Source organism: Zingiber officinale, chromosome 5A (genome assembly GCF_018446385.1).
Source record: "Zingiber officinale cultivar Zhangliang chromosome 5A, Zo_v1.1, whole genome shotgun sequence".
In the NCBI taxonomy this organism is placed as follows: Eukaryota; Viridiplantae; Streptophyta; class Magnoliopsida; order Zingiberales; family Zingiberaceae; genus Zingiber; species Zingiber officinale.
The window spans coordinates 67,703,009-67,723,989 of record NC_055994.1 but is presented as its reverse complement, the minus strand read 5'-3'; the positions used below and the strand labels follow the sequence as shown (position 1 = coordinate 67,723,989).

The following is a 20,981-nucleotide window of genomic DNA, read 5'->3' as shown; positions in this document are numbered from 1 at the left end:
TGGGAATATAAGAAATTTTTGGAGCAAAAATTTTGATAGCATAAGTTTGTTTTTACCCCATTACATTTATTCTTATGCTTAAAATTCTCTATACCATTGTCATATTTTTACTTAATTTTGAATCGTGTTGCCATAATAAAAAAGGGGGAGATTATTGGTGCGGGAAGCATCTGACGATCAAACCTATGTTTTGATTATGTCAAAAGATTCAAAGTTAAGGTGTTTCGTTATCTGATATGTTGAAGGAAAAGTCCTAAGTGTACTTAGGTAAAAGTCCTAGCTACAGTTAGGCTGGTTAAAAACCCTAAGGGGCGGCAACCCTAGGTCCTAGGGGGTGATAACCCTAGGCAGAAAGTCTTGGTGGGTCGGAGCTTCAGGCAAAAATCCTAGGGTGCGGTAACTCTAGGTTGAAATCCTGGTATCGCGAACCAGGTGGAAGTCTAGATAGGTCATGGACCGGACGTCCAGCATGAAGACCGGAAGCATTGGTCGCTGAGCAAAAGTCCAGTCAGTCTGGAAGACCAAATTGGCAAAAGATAACTTCTCCTGAGTGGAGTAGGTGAGGACACATTTCCCAAAAGAGGGAACAGTAGGCATCGGTTCGACCTAGAATTTCCGGGAGGAAATCCAAAGTCAGAACCGGACAGTCCAGAGACTGTCAAAATACTTTATTATGTTTTTTTTTATATATGCTAGCTTTGTTTTGCAGGATATGTTGATATTCTGTGGACTAACATATTTTACAAGGGCTAAAAAGTAAAATGTGCCTCAGATGAATAGTACCCGAGGCACCCTCATGGAGCTTGAGGCGCCTCGGGTGCAAGGCAGATGCAGCGCACGCAGCAGAGCTGAAGGCACCTCAGACGGCGTTCGTGGCATTTCAGACAGGCTTGAAGGCGCCCTCAAGGTGTATGGAGGCGCCTTCAACTGGATAGGCTGCAAAGGATTCAGCGCTCATTCGCACATCGATTTCGGCGCGGATGAGGGCGCCCTCAAGGAGGTTGAGGGCGCCCTTAGTGACCTTTATAAGGGGTCTTGACCAGTAGCTTCAAGACAACAATTCAAAAGCCATCTTCCTTCGTGTGCTGCTCAAGAAGTGACCCGGCTAAGCTACGGCAAGTCCCCGATGACCTGAAGCTACGAGATTTCCATTTAGTTTTGTCGGTATAATTTATTTCTAGTGCATTTAACTGTAATCATTTATTGTACTGAAAATACGATATTATAGTTGTTGCCCACCGAAAGCGATCAACGATCGCGGGCCTTGGAGTAGGAGTCGCCCAAGGCTCCGAACCAAATAAATACTTGGGTCTTTCTTTGTGTTTGATTTAATTTCCACTGTGCATTTACTCGTCGAATTTCTGAATACGAAAGGTGAAAGCCACGAGCGCTATTCACCCCCTCTAGCGCTTCTCGATCCATTCGACGATGTAAGTCCAAGTGTGTAGTTTTGGCAACGTAAGTCCATTCAGGGGTGTAAGTCTTGTTAGTTAGAGCCCTAGAGCCAATCATTTGATGATTGTATTATGGACTTATTGTATCATATTCTTATATAAATAAAGGCATTTATTCTTTTGGTTATTATACTTACTTGTTTTGGTGCCAAATAAACTAAGTATAATAACGTCCTTGAGTATAAGGTTCTCACTTATATCAATCGGTTAGTTGAACCGATAGTGAGATGATATAGGGAACACTACTCTTAATCATTCCTAGTCGAGTATTAACATTCAGGGACAATGTTAATGCAATAAGACTAGCATGTAGGTCAACTCGATGACTTGATCTCACAAGTCATGTATATAGAGATATCAAGTTGACACATGGGTATGCATTGGAGAATGTATACTGAATGACCCGCCATGAGAAAGTATCATGGATCGTTATATGAGTGTCATATACTTTCTCATGTGGCTATTAGTATGACTACTAGTCCTTAGACCTGAAGTCACCATGGTTCCCTACATAAGGAGTTATGTACTTTAGTTTCGTCAAACGTCACCCGTAACTAGGTGGACTATAAAGGCGATTACTGGGTATGTAACAAATTATGCAGAGGGATGTGAGTGATGTAGATGGGATCTATCCCTCCTATATAACGGGAGAGACATCGATATTCTTGATAGAGTGAGACCACGAAGTGCATGGCCATGCCCAAATGAGTCAATATGAGATATTGAGCTCATTTGATTTAGTGAGTCTACTTGGAGTTCAAGATTTAGATTGATTAGAGGATGACACGGTCTATGCCTCACATTGATCAATCTAGATGTCTAGGATAGAAGGACACTTGTCATATATTGTGAGGAGTCATAATTAGTAGTCACAAGGTGATGTTGGATCTCAACATTCTTGTAACATTGGGTAGTAATGATGTCTTGCTAGATACCGCTCATTACTTATGCCCCTAAATGGGTTTAGGGGCATTGCCAACGTTACAAGAACCTATAGGGTCACACACTAAGGACAATTAGATGGAGATTAGGTTCATATGATGAACTAAGAGGATTAGATTCATTTGATGAATCAAATTGGATTAAGAGTAATCCTAATTGGGCTAATTGAGTTGGACTCAAGTTGATTCATGTGTTCAATGAGTCTAATTTAGATTATGACTCATTGAATCAATTTAATTAAATGAATTAGATTCATTATATTAAATTTGCTTGAATTAAATGGTTGGATTAGATTAACCATGAGAGAGATTAAGTCAAGTTTGACTTGACTTGAGAGGAAGATGAAGAGTCAAGTTTGACTTGACTTTATGCCACCTCATTGATGAGTCGGCATTGAGTGGGCCAATGATGATGCTCCACATCATCATGGTTGCTTAAGTGGGATGCCACCTCATGGGATTTACCAAGAGTTGTGACTCTTGGCATTCCATGGAGGTTACACATCCTCTTAATGTGGCCGGCCACATCAATTGGATGAATAAGTTTCATTTTGTGAATTATTCTCATTCATTCCTTCATCTTCTTCCTTGCTCCATTTTCTTCTCTCCCTCTCCTCATCTTGCCGAACCCAACTAAGGTGCTAGCACACTTTAGTTTGGTGATCTCCTTCTTGTGTTCGTGTGGATACTTCTAGAGGGTTGTCTACTTTGACAACCTTGAGATCCGGCACTATTGGACGAGCGGGATTCGCGTAGGGCGCGCATCAAGGGTATATTCCTTTTTTCCCTTTGTATATCTACTATAGATCAAGGTTTAGAAACTCGTACTCGTAAGTTTTTCCAAAGTTTTTACTTCGCACGGATCCGTGGCTGGGGGTTTTGGGGTTTCTGCGATGCGAAAAAGCGGTTTTCGCGGCCCGAAGAACCCAACAATGGTATTAGAGCCACGTGCGAAGACTTGTATTAGTTTATTTTTGATTTTTATGAAAAAATATAGCTTTTATGATTTTCTGTAAATTTAAGTTTTTATGGATTTTTATGAGTAATTTTCTCGTAGAAGCGAAGCACAAGTGTTTCGACACTTGTAGGCTTCGACTACCGAGAAGATTTTTCCGAAACGGCAAGGTTTCGCCCCAAAACTTTTTGGGACAGCGGGCTAAGGCACTGTAGGATCGCTAAGGAACCCTCGCGATGGTTAGATCGCGGGTAGGGGCGCTGCCCCTGGCCCCGCAAGGGGATTCGTTTCGCGATTGCGCCCGAAAATCGCTAAATGGGACCGCCGGGAATTTTTACTCGTAAAAATTATAAAATTGGTATTAAAATTGCAGAAAATTATAGAAAATACATAATTTAGAATTATGTATAATTTGTGATAGTCATGGCCCAAAAGACCCAATTGGATTGGAATAAATGTGTTGTAATTCATAATACGGCCTGCGTACCGTGATGTGATGTGCGTGTTGTATTTTTATTCGCGACCTGCGCGTCGTGCCTTTCTCTATTTTATATTCTTGTTGTAAATTAGTTTAGACTCGAATGTAACTCGAGTTTCAAAATTGTAATGTACAAAATTGGAGCGGTGGAAGGTCCACTCGAGACGGAGTTACGAGCAGGGCGCGAGCAACACAAGGTGGTCAAAGGGAGGAGCTTGAGAAGTTGTTGACCCTAAGTTGACCATCCGATCTTCTCATTGGCTTGAGAAGATCGTAGTAGGACCATGACTAATCACGAATTAATTTAATTAATTGCTTGTGTATATGTGATGCATGATTAAGTAATTAATTAGTGCCTAACGATTAGATTAGATCTAAGTCGTGCACATGATGCACCCTTCGATTAGATTAGATCTATCGAGTATATGATATGCATCATCGTTTAGATTAGATCTAAATCACGTCAACTCTAATGCCTACCGTGTCGTGATACCTATCACTACTTCGATCACATGTGTTGTTGAATCTGCCAAAGCAGAGCAACACATATTATCTTGGTAGGGTACGGAGGGACAATCTTGGTCCCGCTTATCAACGCATGGGTGAATACAAACTCAATTCGATTGAGTATTCCTAGTTAACTCGGTTGGATCGAGTACAACTATAGGCATTCTTCCAATGGTTGGAAAGATAGGACATAAATCACATTTATATTAATTCTTGGACGTATTAGCCAAAGCTAACTCAAGTTTTAATATAACTGCGGATAATGATCCTATAAACAAGAGTTGCATCGAGATGTAATTGGTAAATAGTTACCTACCGATCATACTAAATCTTGGGCGTATTAGCCAAGCTAACTCAAGGGTTAGTATGATGTGGATCTTGTCCCACATGAATTATAGAATTCAGTGGGAGCATCATTTAGTTAAAGGCATAATTAAATGATTTAAAAGAATATGATATTTATTTTCTGTATTTTTCTGTTGTAGATAACCATGACGTCGAATACGAACTCCTTCTCCCTGCGTTCAGTCCTTAAGAAGGACAAGCTCAACGGAGCAAATTTCCTGGACTGGTACAGGAACTTGAGAATAGTTCTCACCCAGGAACGTAAACTGTACGTTCTGGAGCAGCCCATTCCGAAGGCTCCTCCTGCCAATGCCACGCGAGCAGATAAAGATGCTTACAAGAAGCATCAAGATGATGCATTAGATGTGTCCTGTCTAATGCTCGCGACCATGAACTCTGAGCTTCAGAAGCAACACGAGTTAATGGGCGCTTACGATATAGTTGAACATCTGCGTCAACTGTATCAAGGACAAGCGAGGCATGAGAGATTTGAGATCTCAAGGGCATTGTTTCAGTGCAAGATGTCAGATGAGGCTCCCGTAGGCCCATATGTACTCAAAATGATTGGGTATATAGAAAACCTACAGAGGTTGGGATTCCCGCTTGGCCAAGAGCTGGCCACTGACCTGATCTTGCAATCCTTGCCGGATAGCTATAGTCAGTTCATTCTAAACTATAATATGAACGAAATTGACAAGTCATTGCCCGAGCTGCTTAGCATGTTAAGAACTGTTGAGCTGAACCTTAAGAAGGCAAAGCCCCACTCTGTTCTGATGGTTCAGAAACACAAGGGCAAGGGCAAGCCCAAAGGCAAAGGAAAGTCCCAAGCCAAGGGCAAAGGCAAGGCACTGAAGCCTAAAGGAGGGGTCGCCAAGGATGCTAACTGCTTCCACTACGGTCAGACCGGGCACTAGAAGAGTAACTGCAAGGTGTACCTGGAAGATCTGAAGAAGAAGCGAAGTGAGACTTCCACTTCAGGTATATATGTTATAGAAGTCAATCTATCTATTTCTTCATCATGGCTATTAGATACCGGATGTGCATCTCATATTTGTACTAATGTGCAGGCACTAAGAAATAGTAGGGCATTAGCGAAGGGCGAGGTGGACCTACGCATAGGCAATGGAGCACGGGTTGCTGCTGTTGCTGTAGGGACTTATTTTCTATCTCTGCCCTCTGGGCTTGTATTAGAGTTAGATGATTGTTGTTATGTGCCTGTATTAACTAAGAACATATTTTCAGTTTCTTGTTTGGACAAGAAAGGTTTCTCTTTTATAATTAAGGACAAATGTTGTTTTGTTTATTTAAAAGATATGTTATATTGTAGTGCACCTCTGATGAACGGATTCTACATTCTAGACCTTGAAAGCCCTATCTATAACATAAATACCAAGAGGTTTAAGTCAAATGACCTGAACCAAACCTATCTCTGGCACTGTCGCTTAGGTCATATATATGACAAGTGCTTATCCCAGCTCTATAAGGATGGTTTGCTGGACTCATTTGATTTTGAATCTTATGAGACATGCGAGTCATGCCTACTAGGCAAGATGACCAAGACTCCCTTTAGTGGGCACAGCGAAAAAGCGACTGATTTGTTAGGGCTCATACATAGTGATGTATGTGGGCCTTTCAATGTCGCTGCTAGAGGCGGTTATAGGTACTTCATCACATTTACTGATGACTTCAGTAGATATGGTTATGTGTACTTGATGACACATAAGTCAGAATCCTTTGAAAAGTTCAAAGAATTCAAGAATGAAGTACAGAACTAGCTTGGCAAGAGTATTAAGATACTTCGATCAGATCGAGGTGGAGAATACCTTAGCCATGAGTTTCGTGACTACCTAGCTGAGTGTGGAATTTTATCCCAACTCACTCCTCCTGGAACACCACAGTGGAATGGTGTATCCCAAGGAGGAATCGTACCCTATTAGATATGGTACGATCTATGATGGGTCACATAGATCTTCCGACATTCCTTTGGGGCTATGCTCTAGACACGACAGCTTTTATACTCAACCGAGTTCCATCCAAGGCCATGATAAAGACACCATATAGGATATGGACTGGGAGAGATGCCCAGGTGTCTTTCATGAGGATTTGAGGTTGTGAGGCGAAAGGGACTTTGTTTCTAGAAAGACTAGTGGGAGCACGTTCGATCTTGAAGAAGTTCAAGATGCGAACAATAGCACTGAAGCCTCGATGGAAGTTGAACTGGAACCACAAATTGTTGTGGATGATGTTGTTCCACAAAGAGTTGAGGAACAACAACCAGTTCAAGTAGACATACCTCTTCGCAGGTCTGATAGGGTACATCGTCAGCTTGAGAGATACTCATTTCTCTTGTCTGACCATGATAATGTTATGCTCATAGAGGATGAGCCTGCCGCCTATCAGGAAGTTGTGATGAGACCAGATTCTGAGAAATGGCTAGAGGCCATGAGATCCGAGATGGAATCCATGTACACTAACCAAGTATGGACTTTGGTTGATCTACCTGAAGGGGTAAAACCCATTGGGTGTAAGTGGGTCTTTAAGAGAAAGACTGACATGGATGGACTTATCTATAAGGGTCGCTTGGTAGCTAAAGGTTTCAAGCAGATTCATCGTATTGACTATGATGAAACCTTTTCTCCAGTAGCGATGTTTAAGTCCATTCGGATCATGCTTGCTATTGCAGCTTACCATGACTATGAGATATGGCAGATGGATGTCAAAACCGTGTTTCTGAATGGAAACCTACTCGAGGATGTGTACATGACACAACCTGAGGGTTTTGTAGATCCACAGCATATTAGCAGAGTATGCAAGCTGCATAGGTCCATTTATGGACTAAAGCAAGCTTCTCGGAGCTGGAATCTTCGATTCGATGATGCAATCAAACAGTTTGGTTTCATCAAGAATGAAGATGAGCCTTGTGTCTACAAGAAGGTTGTAGGGGATATTGTTGTCTTCCTCATATTGTATGTGGATGACATACTACTCATTGGGAAGGACATCCCTATGCTTCAGTCTGTCAAGACCTGTCTAGGGAGTTGCTTCTCAATGAAGGACTTAAGTGAGGCATCCCGCATTCTAGGGATACAGATCTATAGAGATAGATCTAAGAGATTGCTTGGCCTAAGTCAGAGTACATATATTAACAAGGTACTCCTTCGGTTTGCCATGCAGAAATCTAAGAAGGGATTTCTGCCAATGTCACATGGCGTGAGTCTTTCGAAGACTCAAGGTCCCTCTTCTAGAGAGGAGAGAGACCGCATGGATCAGATCCCTTATGCCTCAGCCATAGGATCTATCATGTACGCCATGCTATGTACTCGACCTGATGTCTCATATGCTTTGAGCATGACGAGCAGATACCAATCAGATCCAGGTGAAAGTCAATGGATAGCGGTCAAGAATATTCTTAAGTACTTAAGAAGGACTAAAGAATATTTCTTGATATATGGAGGCAATGATGAGCTAGCTGTAAAGGGTTTCAGTGATGCCAGATTCCAGACCGATCAGGATGATTATCGATTGCAGTCAGGGTTCGTATTTTACATTAATGGTGGTGCTGTGAGCTGGAAGAGTTCAAAGCAGGACACAGTAGCTGATTCTACGACAGAGGTCGAGTACATTGCTGCATCAGATGCAGCAAAGGAGGCAATTTGGATCCGCAAGTTCATCACTGAACTTGGGGTGGTTTCCAGTATCGCTGACCCTATTGAGCTCTATTGTGACAACAATGGAGCTATAGCACAGATGAAGGAACCTCACTCACATCAACGGACCAAACACATACTACGGCGCTTCCATCTCATTCGAGAGATTATCGAGAGAGGAGATGTGAAGATATGAAGAGTACCTACAGAGGCTAATATCGTAGATCCCTTGACCAAGGCTTTGGTACAGAGGAAGCATGATGGTCACACTAGGTCATTGGGGCTTAGAGCCTACACTGATTGACACTAGTGCTAGTGGGAGATTGTTAGTTAGAGCCCTAGAGCCAATCATTTGATGATTGTATTATGGACTTGTTGTATCATATTCTTATATAAATAAAGACATTTATTGTTTTGGTTATTATACTTACTTGTATTGGTGCCAAATAAACTAAGTATAATAGCGTCCTTGAGTAGAAGGTTTTCACCTATATCAATCAGTTAGTTGAACCGATAGTGAGATGATATAGGGAACACTACTCTTAATCATTTCTAGTCGAGTATTAACATTCAGGGACAATGTTAATGCAATAAGACTAGCATGTAGGTTAACTCGATGACTTGATCTCACAAGTCATGGATATAGAGATATCAAGTTGACACATGGGTATGCATTGGAGAATGTATACTGAATGATCCGCCATGAGAAAGTATCATGGATCGTTATATGAGTGTCATATATTTTCTCATGTGGCTATTAGTATGACTACTAGTCCTTAGACCTGATGTCACCATGGTTCCCTACATAAGAAGTTATGTACTTTGGTTTCGTCAAACGTCACCCGTAACTGGGTGGACTATAAAGGCGATTACTGGGTATGTAACAAATTATGCAGAGGGATATGAGTGATATAGATGGGATCTATCCCTCCTATATAACGGGAGAGACATCGATATTCTTGATAGAGTGAGACCACGAAGTACATGGTCATGCCCAAATGAGTCAATATGAGATATTGAGCTCATTTGATTTAGTGAGTGTACTTGGAGTTCAAGATTTAGATTGATTAGAGGATGACACGGTCTATGCCTCACATTGATCAATCTAGATATCTAGAATAAAAGGACACTTGTCATATATTGTGAGGAGTCACAATTAGTAGTCACAAGGTGATGTTGGATCTCAGCATTCTTGTAACATTGGGTAGTAATGATGTCTTGCTAGATACCGCTTATTACTTATGCCCCTAAATGGGTTTAGGGGCATTGCCAACATTACAAGAACCTATAGGGTCACACACTAAGGACAATTAGATGGAGATTAGGTTCATATGATGAACCAAGAGGATTAGATTCATTTGACGAATCAAATTGGATTAAGAGTAATCCTAATTGGGCTAATTGAGTTGGACTCAAGTTGATTCATGTGTTCAATGAGTCTAATTTAGATTATGACTCATTGAATCAATTTAATTAAATGAATTAGATTCATTATATTAAATTTGCTTGAATTAAATGGTTGGATTAGATCAACCATGAGAGAGATTAAGTCAAGTTTGACTTGACTTGAGAGGAAGATGAAGAGTTAAGTTTGACTTGACTTTATGCCACCTCATTGGTGAGTTGGCATTGAGTGGGCCAATGATGATGCTCCACATCATCATGGTTGCTTAAGTGGGATGCCACCTCATGGGAGTTACCAAGAGTTGTGACTCTTGGCATTCCATGGAGGTTACACATCCTCTTAATGTGGCCGGCCACATCAATTGGATGAATAAGTTTCATTTTGTGAATTATTCTCATTCATTCCTTCATCTTCTTCCTTGCTCCATTTTCTTCTCTCCCTCTCCTCATCTTGCCGAACCCAACTAAGGTGCTAGCACACTTTAGTTTGGTGATCTCCTTCTTGTGTTCGTGTGGATACTTCTAGAGGGTTGTCTACTTTGACAACCTTGAGATCCGGCACCATTGGATGAGCGGGATTCGCGTAGGGCACGCATCAAGGGTATATTCTTTGTTTCCCTTTGTAGATCTACTATAGATCGAGGTTTAGAAACTCATACTCGTAAGTTTTTCGAAAGTTTTTACTTCGCACGGATCCGTGGCTGGGGGTTTCGGGGTTTCCGCGACGCGAAAAGCGGTTTTTGCGGCCCGAAGAACCCAACAAGTCTAAGTGTGTAGACTTGACAACGTAAGTCCATTCAGCGGTGTAAGTCCAAGTGTATAGCCTTAGCAACATAAGTCTATTTATTTTAGCATGTTTATTTGCTATTATGTTTTCCTTAACTTAAACATATTACCAAACATCAAAAAGGGGAAGATTATTGAAGCAATCCCTATGGTCCATGTGACAATGTGTTTTAATGTTTGGGAAAATGATTTAAGTTAGGTTCACCCTTGTATTTGATATGTGTATTTGAGTTGTACAGGATTGTAGGATACACATATGACTCAGCTTGATGGTTTCGAGTCCGGTGAAGGATGGAGCATCCGAGGGACCATAGACAAGGCAACAAGGACAAGGGCTGAGAGAAGCTACTTCGAGGCATACGCGAAGGATGATATTGGGACGAGCCGCGGGCTTGGGTGCATCCAAGGGACGAGAGCCAAAGGAAGTAGGCTTGAAGGCAAGAGGTCAAGGCTGCAACGAAGAGTCAAGTGAGTCGTAAGGGTGAGGAGTAAGGGTTCGAGTGCGTAAGATTATACTCGGGATACTAGTCGACTGGTACTTCCACCAGTCGACTGGGTAGCACCAGTATGGAGCAATCAACTGGTACTTTCACCAGTTGACTGGTATCGAGCCGTTGGGATGTAACGGTCAAATTTCCACAAAGGGCAGTCCTTTGATGGAAGTGGCAGTCGATTGGTAGGCGGCGTTTTCTAACACATAATCTATATAACCAAAGCTTTAGAGCTTGGTTAAGGTTGACAAAATTAGTGGTGGTTAACTCTAATTAGTAGTCGCCAAGTGTTCAAGGTTTTCTTTGTGTCCAAAAGGTCTTGGTTGGTGTTGTGCTAAGGTTTCTCCACCCACAAGGAGTTTCTTAAGTAGCCAAAGTTTGCCGGGGGCTAATCCACCGAAGTATTGAGGGATCGTCCACCTTACAGACAGCCGTGGAGTATGAGTCCTAATCTCTGAATCACGTTAAAGGAAACGTATTAGCGGTTTGCTTTCTTGTCTAGTCTTTAGCTTTCATATTTGTATTAGTATTAGTATTTGTTTGTTTTTCGCTGTGCACTAACGAATACATAGGAAGGAAAGCGAATTGGGGGCAACGTCTATTCAACCCCCTTCTAGCCGGCCATCCGATCCCCAACACCTACCCTAAAGTGATGTTAGTCAACACAATTATTGGATGTGACAAAAAGTAGTGGCATAACCTCTGAGCGGTGAGGACTAGCCTATACGCTAGCTTCTCAAGACAAGTGTAGAGGCACTCAGCATCTTTTAATATATGACTTAAAAAATATATAGGTTGTTGTTCAGTGGCATTCTGCCACACCAACGCTGAGCTGACCACCCACTCTATTGACAACAAGTATATCTAGAGTGGCTCGCCAGTGATGGGCTTTGCTAATACAGGTAAGTGTTAGAACCCCAAGGTTGTTTTTGGTGTGATCAACCAAGTTAGGTTAAGTCTTGTTATTTTCTGATCCCTGTGTCTAAGTGTATAGGAGCTTAGAAGTATAGGAAGTCAAGCGGAAGACGCGACCAGCGAGAAGGACGACACGAGAGAGAGCCGACGGGCTCGGTGCATCTGAGGGACAAGACGCTGCGGAAGAGTATGCTGGTGGATGAGAAGGATGTGCGTGACGTTCGAGGGACGAGAAGCCGGAGTGGAAGCTTGCTTAAGGAGAAGGCCGAAATTGGGTTCGGGTGAGCCTTATTTCAGTTGGCTGAAATCACCCAGGTGATCGGAGCAGTGGAAGGGCTAGAGTGGAGTTATGGAGCTGTTAGAGGTGCCTTCAACAGGAGTTGAAGGCGCCTCCGCAACCTTCAGGCAGAATGTGCCTTCAACCAGCCATAGAAGGCGCCTTCCATGGCTATGGAAGGTGCCTTCGACCAGGCAATCTGGCTGTTGGTGGAAAGGATAAAAGTTTATCTTATGCCTCGCTAGAGGCGCCTTCCAACCCTATGGAAGGCGCCTTCAGCCTGAGAATAAGTTTTTCTAGGGGCTATAAAAAGACCCCTGGACCTAGGAAAAAATAACAACTTCTGTATTGATTTCCTAGTAATAGTCTGAGCTATTAACGAGTGTAAAAGGTTTCTCCACCTTCAGTGAAGGAGATTCTTAAGAGCTGTCATTTGTCTTGGATTAACAACCAGCTAAGTTGTAACCAAGTAAATTTTGGTATCTTTTACTGATTTTATTTAAGTTGTTATTTCTGTTTAAATTGTATTTGCTATTGCTGCTAACCTGACTGAGTTGAAAGATCGAGAAGGTATTGTTTTAAGTGTTTCAGGCAACTTAACCCTCTCCAGCCAGCTGACCCGAACCAATAATAAGGAGGTTAAATAATTCTTGAACTCCTCCAGCACTTTGTCTCATTTGGCATCCTATTGAAATTTCGTGGCCCGATGCATAACCTTGAAGAGCGGATGGCTACGGTTGGAGGACTTGGAGATAAACTTGGATAACGCCGTGATTCGCCCGGTGAGCTGCTAAGCTTCCTTCAGGTTGTGTCGAGATGGCATGTCTTGGAGCGCTTTTACTTTGCTTGGATTTTTTTCGATCCCTCGCTTAGTCACTATGTAACAGACAAAGCGTCCACTTTTTACTCCGAACAGGCATTTGCTTGGATTGAGCTTAATTCTGTACCTTCTTATCATTCGACAAGTCTCCTCAATATCTGCACAATGATTAGTGGATTAGAGGGATTTTATCAAAATATCATCGACATATATCTCCATGTTTTGGTCGATCTGTCGTTAGAACACCTTGTTCATTAGCCTCTGGTAAGTGGCTCCGGCGTTCTTTAGTCCGAACGACTTCACATTATAGCAGAAGATTTTGTCGGTCATTATGAAATTGACCTTCTCTTGATCTTCGTTGGCGAGCGGGACCTGGTAGTAGCCTTGTATGCATCCAGCATACAGATCAGCTCACATTCGCCCTCGGAGTCTACCATTTGATTAATACGTGGTAGCGGATAGTAGTCCTTCGGTCAGACCTTGTTCAAATTTCAAAAGTCAATGCACACCCTCCATTTGTTGCTCGGCTTGGAGACTAGCACCACCTTAGCTAGTTAGCTCAGGAATTGGACTTCGTGTATGTGGTCGACCTCCAACAGTTTTACTACTTTGGCCCAGATGATCTAATTTTGCTGGGAGCTGAAGTCTCTTTTCTTCTGCTTAACTGGCCTAGCATCTGGTCAGACGTGCAACTCATGTTGTGCAATGGCTGGTGAGATGCTCGAGAGCTCATGTGTCGCCCATGCTAACACGTCATGATTTTGCCTTAAACAGACAACTAGCTCCTCTTTTTTTCTGCAACCAGATCGGGGGCTATGAAAGTAGTAGCCTTCGATCAGGTTGGATGAACTTAGACTTCTTCTTTCTCTTTATATACTAGCGCGGGCAGCTTATCTAAGATTGCATTTACCTCTAGCCACTAGGCTTCCTAGCGGCTTTTGACTCGATCTTGACCATCTTGACTTAGCATCGCTGAGTGACCAACTGATCGCCCTTCACTTCTTCGACCAAGTTCTCAACAAAGAACATGATCTTCTGGTAAAAGGTGGAGACGACCTTCCAAAATTCATTCAGCGTTGGTCAGTCCAGTATGATGTTGTAGGTGGACAGAGCGTCCATCACAATGAAGTTCATCGTCCTTGTCCTCTTGAGCGGTTCTTCTCCGAGAGATATGACCAGCCGAGCCTGGCCAATCAATAATACTTTGTTGTGGTGAGCCCATATAAGGGAGTCGTCATGGGCCGCAACTAGCTTTGGTCGATTTGTAGCTGATCGAATACCTTTTTGAAGATGATATTCACCGAGCTACCTGTATCTATGAAAGTATGATGAATATTGTAATTAACGATTACTGCTTTGATGATCAGGGTGTCGTCATGAGGGACATCCACTCCCTCTAAGTCTCGAGGATCGAAATTGATCTCCGGTCCTGTTGCTGCTGCTCGGCTGCACCCGACGACATGAATTTCTATTCATCGGGTGTGTGATTTCTAGACTCGATTGGAGTTACCGTCAGTCAACCCTCCTGCGATCATTCCTATGTCGCCCTGAGCAGCGTAATGGCGGTTCTCCTCTTCCTGAGTTGAGGGTATCGATTGCTCAACTGATGCTCTCCGGCTCTACATCGGCTGTCGATGCTCTTTAGCTGAGGGCCTTCTCTCTTCACGCCGCCCTCTTGATTTCCTGTGATGGTGACAGTCAGGGGATGGCGATCGACGGTACAATCTTGGTGAGGCAGCTCGGCGATGCCTCAGCTTGAGAATGTAACAGTCTCTGGTGTTGCGTGTCACTACTCGATAGAAAGAGCAGAAGAGCGGCGTCCACTATTATCTTTTAGTGGATCTTGCCTACTCAGCTTCCACATGATGGACCGCATGTGTACGGGGTTCTAGGTACTGTTGTGTTACTTCCGCTCGAGGCCCCTTTGATGGTGGGTTTGAATGGGCAATTCAACATTCTAGTACAACTGCTGGCTGAGGGATTGGTTCCCTCCTTTGAGTTGCTTAGGCCTTCTCCATATTGATGTACTCGGTAGCACGTCCGAGCAAATGATTGAAGTCCTTAGGGGGTCTCCAGATGAGCGAGCAGAAAAATTCGTCCTCTAACAGCCCTTGTGAGAATGAACTCACAAGGATCTCCGGCATGGCCAAAGGGACTTCCATAGTTACCTGATTAAACCTCATAATATAGGCTCGCAGTTCCTCGGGCCCCTACTTGACTGCGAACAGATTGATGTTCATCTTCTAATGGCGGTGATTACTTGCGAAGTGATATAGGAATGCCGCTTGGAAGTCTTTAAAGCTACATATAGAGCCGATTGACAATCGCCTGAACCACCTCTAGGTCGATCCGAAGAGCGTAGTGAGAAATGCTCGTCATTTAACCCCATCGGAGTACAGATAGAGCGTGGCCATGTTGTCCAATTTGATGAGGTGATCCTTAGGGTTGGTTATCCCCTTGTATTCTCCGATTGTTAGCGGCGCGTAGTGTCGCAGTAGTCGGTCGTCCAGGATCTCCTAAGAGAATTGCTTGTTTATCTGTTCGGGGGAATGGTCGAGCCTTGGTGCTTTTCCTTTACGCTCATCCTAGGCGGGCGCTTCCTTCGATGAGGATCCTTAGGCCCTATCCGCTCGGCCTTGTTCCTCGAAGGGGTGCGGAACAACGCCCGATGATAAGAGATCAGTGCATCCGATATATCTTCAAATGTGCCGATTAGCTTGTGATCTAGACGACAAGTGATGGCATTTCCAGCTCGGCCTCCATGATCGACTCGTTGTCCTGTTGCCATTGCCACTTGTACGTTTGCTTGTCGATCGGCTATTACCTGTTGCTGCTGCTCCAACATCTTGGCCACTTGTGCTTGTATCAGTATGTCCAATTCTTCTTGCATCAACATCACAATCATAAGTCATCCAGCATCCTCCATCTTCATGTCTTGGATATAGGTTAAGTTCCCACAGACATCACCAAATATGATTCTATCCAAAAACAGCAAGGATGGCAAGCTGGGGATATGGAGGCGTAGTTGATGTGATGAAGATTCCATGTAGTCCTATAACACAAAAACGTCAGTGCCGGACTGGGAAAGGGATCCCCGCTTTGAATCTCCAACGCTGAAGTCAGTCTTCGATGATCTCAATAAATGGAGAACTATAGCTAAAGAATGTAAAAGATAAAGTTGTGCATATCTCTCCCTGTGGAAGGAAACCCCATTTATAGTGTCACTGTAGTGATCGTGTATGTATCCCAATGCGTACGCACATTTTCCCAGGTGTCTTAGGAAAAATAAGATGAAAAGTGTCCCTGATACCATTCTTTAAGCAGCTGTGCAATTATCTGACCTGACAGCCTGGAAGCTTTTAAAGTATGATTTACCTGCTAAATATGTCCTGCTGTCAGACGCACAAACTCCCAAAAGGATATGATAAGATATTTGACGGGACCCTACTTAGTCGGCCGACATTCTCTCGGCCGGGCTTCACTCGCTTGGCAGTGCCATTAGGTATGTTGGCTCGTCCCGTTTAGATCTTTCCGATTGTCCTCAATTATCTTCATCTGACCGGGCTAATTGCCTGGTTGGCGAGACTAGTGACTGCTTATCTTTCTTCGTGGTCAGAGGGAAATTTATCCAGCTAGCAAAGACCCAACTTACTTGTCTCTTAAGCTGGTACCATCCACTCGGCAGTACTTGATCCGCTCGGCAGTACTCAGTCGACTCAGCTGTAGATGGTCTACTCGGTGGACTTGGATATCTCATTTAACTATCTTCCACATTACCTGATCTTCCTTACTTTGACTTATCTTTGATGAGTCTCCTAATCATTACTGGATCACTCCTAAACTTTGATGAGACTCCTAACCATTATTGGATCACTCCTAAACTCATAACTTATGACCTTATTAGTCTAAAGAAACTATGACCTTATTAGTCTGCAAAGTGTTTAAAAAATTTATTATTATTTTTTCTTTTGACATGTATCATATCTTGAAGATAAACACTTTGATTCACTAAGGGAAACACTTGCACTCTCTTGATTTTATCCATGTTAACAATTTTAAAAGCATTTAAGTCTTCAAACAAATCAAAATTCATCAATCGACCTAAAAATAAGTCAGATTTAGTTCAAATCAAATCTAATAAGTTTTTTTCGCTCTCCTAATCTCCCTATATTTAAAAATTCTTAATTCATGACTCCTTCTTACTAAGTTCTTTTCATTCTCTTGGATCCCATTATGCTCATAGACTCTTAATTCATGACCCTATTAATTTTAAAAATATATATTTAAAAAATTCAATCTTGATGTTCTGGAAAAATAATATATACCCTTAATAAAAAATAAAAGTAGGATGCGCTTGTTCGAATGTCAACTGTGACCTATTGTAAAGATTTTTTTTAATGGAAAATTTTAATGGCTTTGGATATTGTATTTTTTTTTTTTTTTTATGTTGTCTCTCCTCCAAATTGTCATTACTTGTCTCTCCGCAAAAAGTTAAATTGCTTTTGTCGTCACCTCGTAAGCTTTCATGAGCCCGTAGAGTGCCGGCCGCCCTTGCGTCTCTAGGCTAGCCAGCTACATGTGATCCATCTCTCTGGGGGAGACTGGGATCTCGATGATTAAATAAATATTCTTCTATCCCAGTAAAAAAAACGACGAAAAGAAAATGGTAATTTTAATTAATTATTTATTTCCTTTATCCTCTATAAATACTCCTCGTGTCGTGTCGCAGCTGCGAATTGAGAGCTCTTGTCAATAACAATAACAATGGAGGAAGCCAGAGAACTCATGCAGCCAAAGCCAAAAAGAGTAGGAACAGACCAGAAGCAAAAGCTCATGGCCACCGAGCATCAGCAGCAGCAGCAGCTGCAGCACTCCCCTCGCCATCTAGTGGCATCTCTTAGAGACTTCCTCGTATACAAGTTCCACCAAGCTAAGCGGGGCCGGCGCCGGCGAATCGGCTGCTCCGGTTCCTTCTGCAAGCTCCGCGACCTCCAACGGCCGGAGCGGGAGCCGTCTCTCCCCGAGCCCTGCAAGACGATGACTTCCGGAGTTTACAATTCCATCTCTCGCTCGCCGGCGTCGATAGCCGCCTCCACTTCGTCGCCGCCGGCCGGAGGCTCATTCCGGGGGATGCATGCACTGGGGCGGCTCTCCGTTTGCTACGAGTGTCACATGGTGGTCGACCCCATCAATGGCACGCCGAGGTACTCCAACGTGAGGGCGACGGTCTTCGCCTGCGCCGACTGCGGCGAGGTCTTCCTGAAAGCAGAGAGTTTGGAGGCTCACACTGCCATAAGGCACGCAGGTATACACCTACTCATCAAAGATCACTTTTCCATTTCTTTCGTTTAAATTTTAATTAATTTAATTTAATTTAATTTAAATTTGTCCTCAGTTTCAGAATTGAGTCCGGAGGACACCGGCAGAAAAATAGTGGAGATCATCTTCCAATCGAGTTGGCGCAAGAAACGAACAGAATCTTACAAGATCGAGAGGATCTTAAAGGTCCGCAACACTTCCAAAACCACCTCGAGGTTTGAAGAATACCGCGACTCGATCAAGAACAAAGCCGGTAAGCTGGCGAAGAAGCACCCGCGATCCACCGCCGACGGCAACGAGCTCATGAGGTTCCACTGCACCACCTTCGCCTGCTCCCTGGGCCTCGCCGGAGCCACCACGCTGTGCGACATCGCTCCCCATTGCAACCTCTGCAGCATCATAAGGGACGGGTTCAAGCCCAATTCGAGTGGAAGAATAACGACGATGGCCACCAGCGGCAGAGCTCACGATGCCGCTCGATTCTTCGCGAAGGAGGAAGAAAGAATCGCCATGCTGGTGTGCAGAGTAATAGCAGGGAGAGTGAGGAACCAGGATTATTGTGGCGGAGATCAGGAGTACGATTCCATTTCTGGCTGCTCCAATTTGGATGAACTAGTTGTTTTCAGTTCCAAAGCGATTCTTCCTTGCTTTGTGGTCATCTATCAGTGCTGCTCCTTGTGAACTTGTCCTCGGATCTGACAAAGACGACGGAAGATGCTTTAGATTTGTTCTTCTGAAAAAGAAAACAAATGTGACAGATTAAATTATGCTGAAAGCAATGTGGCATCGAAGAAGCAGCCAGACGCCAGCTTGTGAGTTTGTATCCATGTCCATGTCCATCTCTATGTTCTATCTTGCTGAAACATTGGAACCCATTTGTGCTTGGAAGGTAGCTATCGTATGTAGTCATGAGGAGGACTGCTCTGTGTGTGTGTCGCTCTCTCTCTCTCTCTTTCTTTTCAGAGCAAATGTGTCGTTACTTGTGGTTTTCTATTGCGATGAATTAAAGACTATAAATGTTTATCAGGTGCCTCCAATATAATTAATTTTTTTTATGAATGATAATTATAATTCATGTAAAATTATCCTAAGTTGTGTACTCAAATGATCTAATAATCAGGTGCCTTCGTTTATATACTATGTAATTTTAGAATAAAAAAGAGTTCATAGTTTGAGAGATGAAAATAATATCTAAAAAAGTATACTCTTACGTATACTGGATGTTAGGGCAATTTGTTTTAGCAATTCAGGTGTCGAAACGTAGAAACTGCTTCGCTCAACTAATTTTGAAGATAACTGGTCTTGTAGTTTATCTACCAGGTAAATATGAAATACAACTACACACATTTATCTACCAGGTAAATATTCGTATCTAGAATACAACTTTTACTACCATACCACACTACACCTGCGGAAAGGTTAATATCTTTTATAATCTTTAATTAAGTGACTTTATCTTCTAAAAATACTTGTGGGGTCTTCCTCTCCTTCGGATACAGATTTATCACCATCTTAGAGCATTTGAAACATTCAACTTAATTTAGATGATGAAACATATTTTGGTTTACAAGAAGAGCAAACGTCAAGTGGGAACTCTTTTGTCTCTAGAGTTTTGAGATGGGTTCAATCATGGTTTGTAAAATTACGATTTGAATCTTAGGATTGTATGATTCTACAATCTAAAAGTAATAAATCGATCCAGGATCAATTGAAATTGGATTTTATAGTGAAATCAGAGCATGATCGTTGGGCGTACATGATCGGTGGGGTCGATATGATTCTATGATCCTACGATTCTATACTTCGAGAAGTCATAACTTTTGGCTCTAATTAAAACACAGAACATATAATATATCAAATCGAAACTCATTCAGAGATCTACATTTATTACGGATGTAACTACCTAGTCTTAGGTAAAAAAATATATCGTTTAAAGTCTTTTCTAAAACATCAAACAATTTTTATCATTATATTAGGGTTATTTTTTTGTATCTAAGGTTTCGAGACTATTTAAAACATTTATTTAGTTGATATTCGACAATTTTAATCATCGCGAATATTTTCTTTTGTTCCTTTCCTCAAAATTATGAGTTTTGGTTATCTATTTCTTGATATTCTGCCAGATCAACAAGTCTTTAAAAGATTGTTTCCGACATTCGTGTTCGAATCGATGAAATCATATCTGATCCTACCTATTCGATCATGAACTATCTGATACTACTGATCCAATTCTAACCCCAAATCTATCCTGCATGTTAGGACCTGTGTGAGCTAGAGATGGTGAATAGCTCTGATTGCTTTGTCTCGATCTTATGCTCGTTGTTTAAATACACAACAAAAACTTGAATCCAAAATCGACACCACATGTACAACTCCGATATTTATTTGGTATCCGCCTCTCAGGTGACTAATTCAAGGCCTACTCCTAGTGATCACCCTCCACTATGAACTTTTTCTTTTTGGATATCTTCCGCAGACGGAGAAACCTTTTACAAGCTTATTCTTATAAGAACACAAAAGAAAAACAAATATAAATACAAATGAAACTGAAAACCACTTTACAATAAAGAAATTACTTTGAAAGCTTTCTTGGTGATCCAGAAATGCACCAACACTTCGTCTCAAAATCTCCAAGAACTAGC

At 42.3% G+C, this 20,981-nt stretch overlaps 1 protein-coding gene across 1 annotated transcript; it reads left to right on the top strand.

Moving 5' to 3' along the window:
- Positions 1-17,757: 17,757 nt before the first annotated feature.
- LOC121980547 lies at positions 17,758-19,365 on the top strand. The gene is made up of 2 exons (XM_042532632.1): positions 17,758-18,325; positions 18,416-19,365. The coding sequence occupies exons 1-2, from the start codon at positions 17,785-17,787 to the stop codon at positions 19,018-19,020; spliced, it is 1,146 nt and encodes a 381-aa protein (XP_042388566.1). The 5' UTR covers positions 17,758-17,784; the 3' UTR covers positions 19,021-19,365.
- Positions 19,366-20,981: the final 1,616 nt, after the last annotated feature.

Excerpts from the sequence above, each read along its gene's own strand:
- LOC121980547 (XM_042532632.1), top strand. The coding sequence starts at position 17,785 with ATGGAGGAAGCCAGAGAACTCATGCAGCCAAAGCCAAAAAGAGTAGGA. Across the intron at positions 18,326-18,415 it reads CACTGCCATAAGGCACGCAG|TTTCAGAATTGAGTCCGGAG; the intron begins GTATACACCTAC and ends ATTTGTCCTCAG.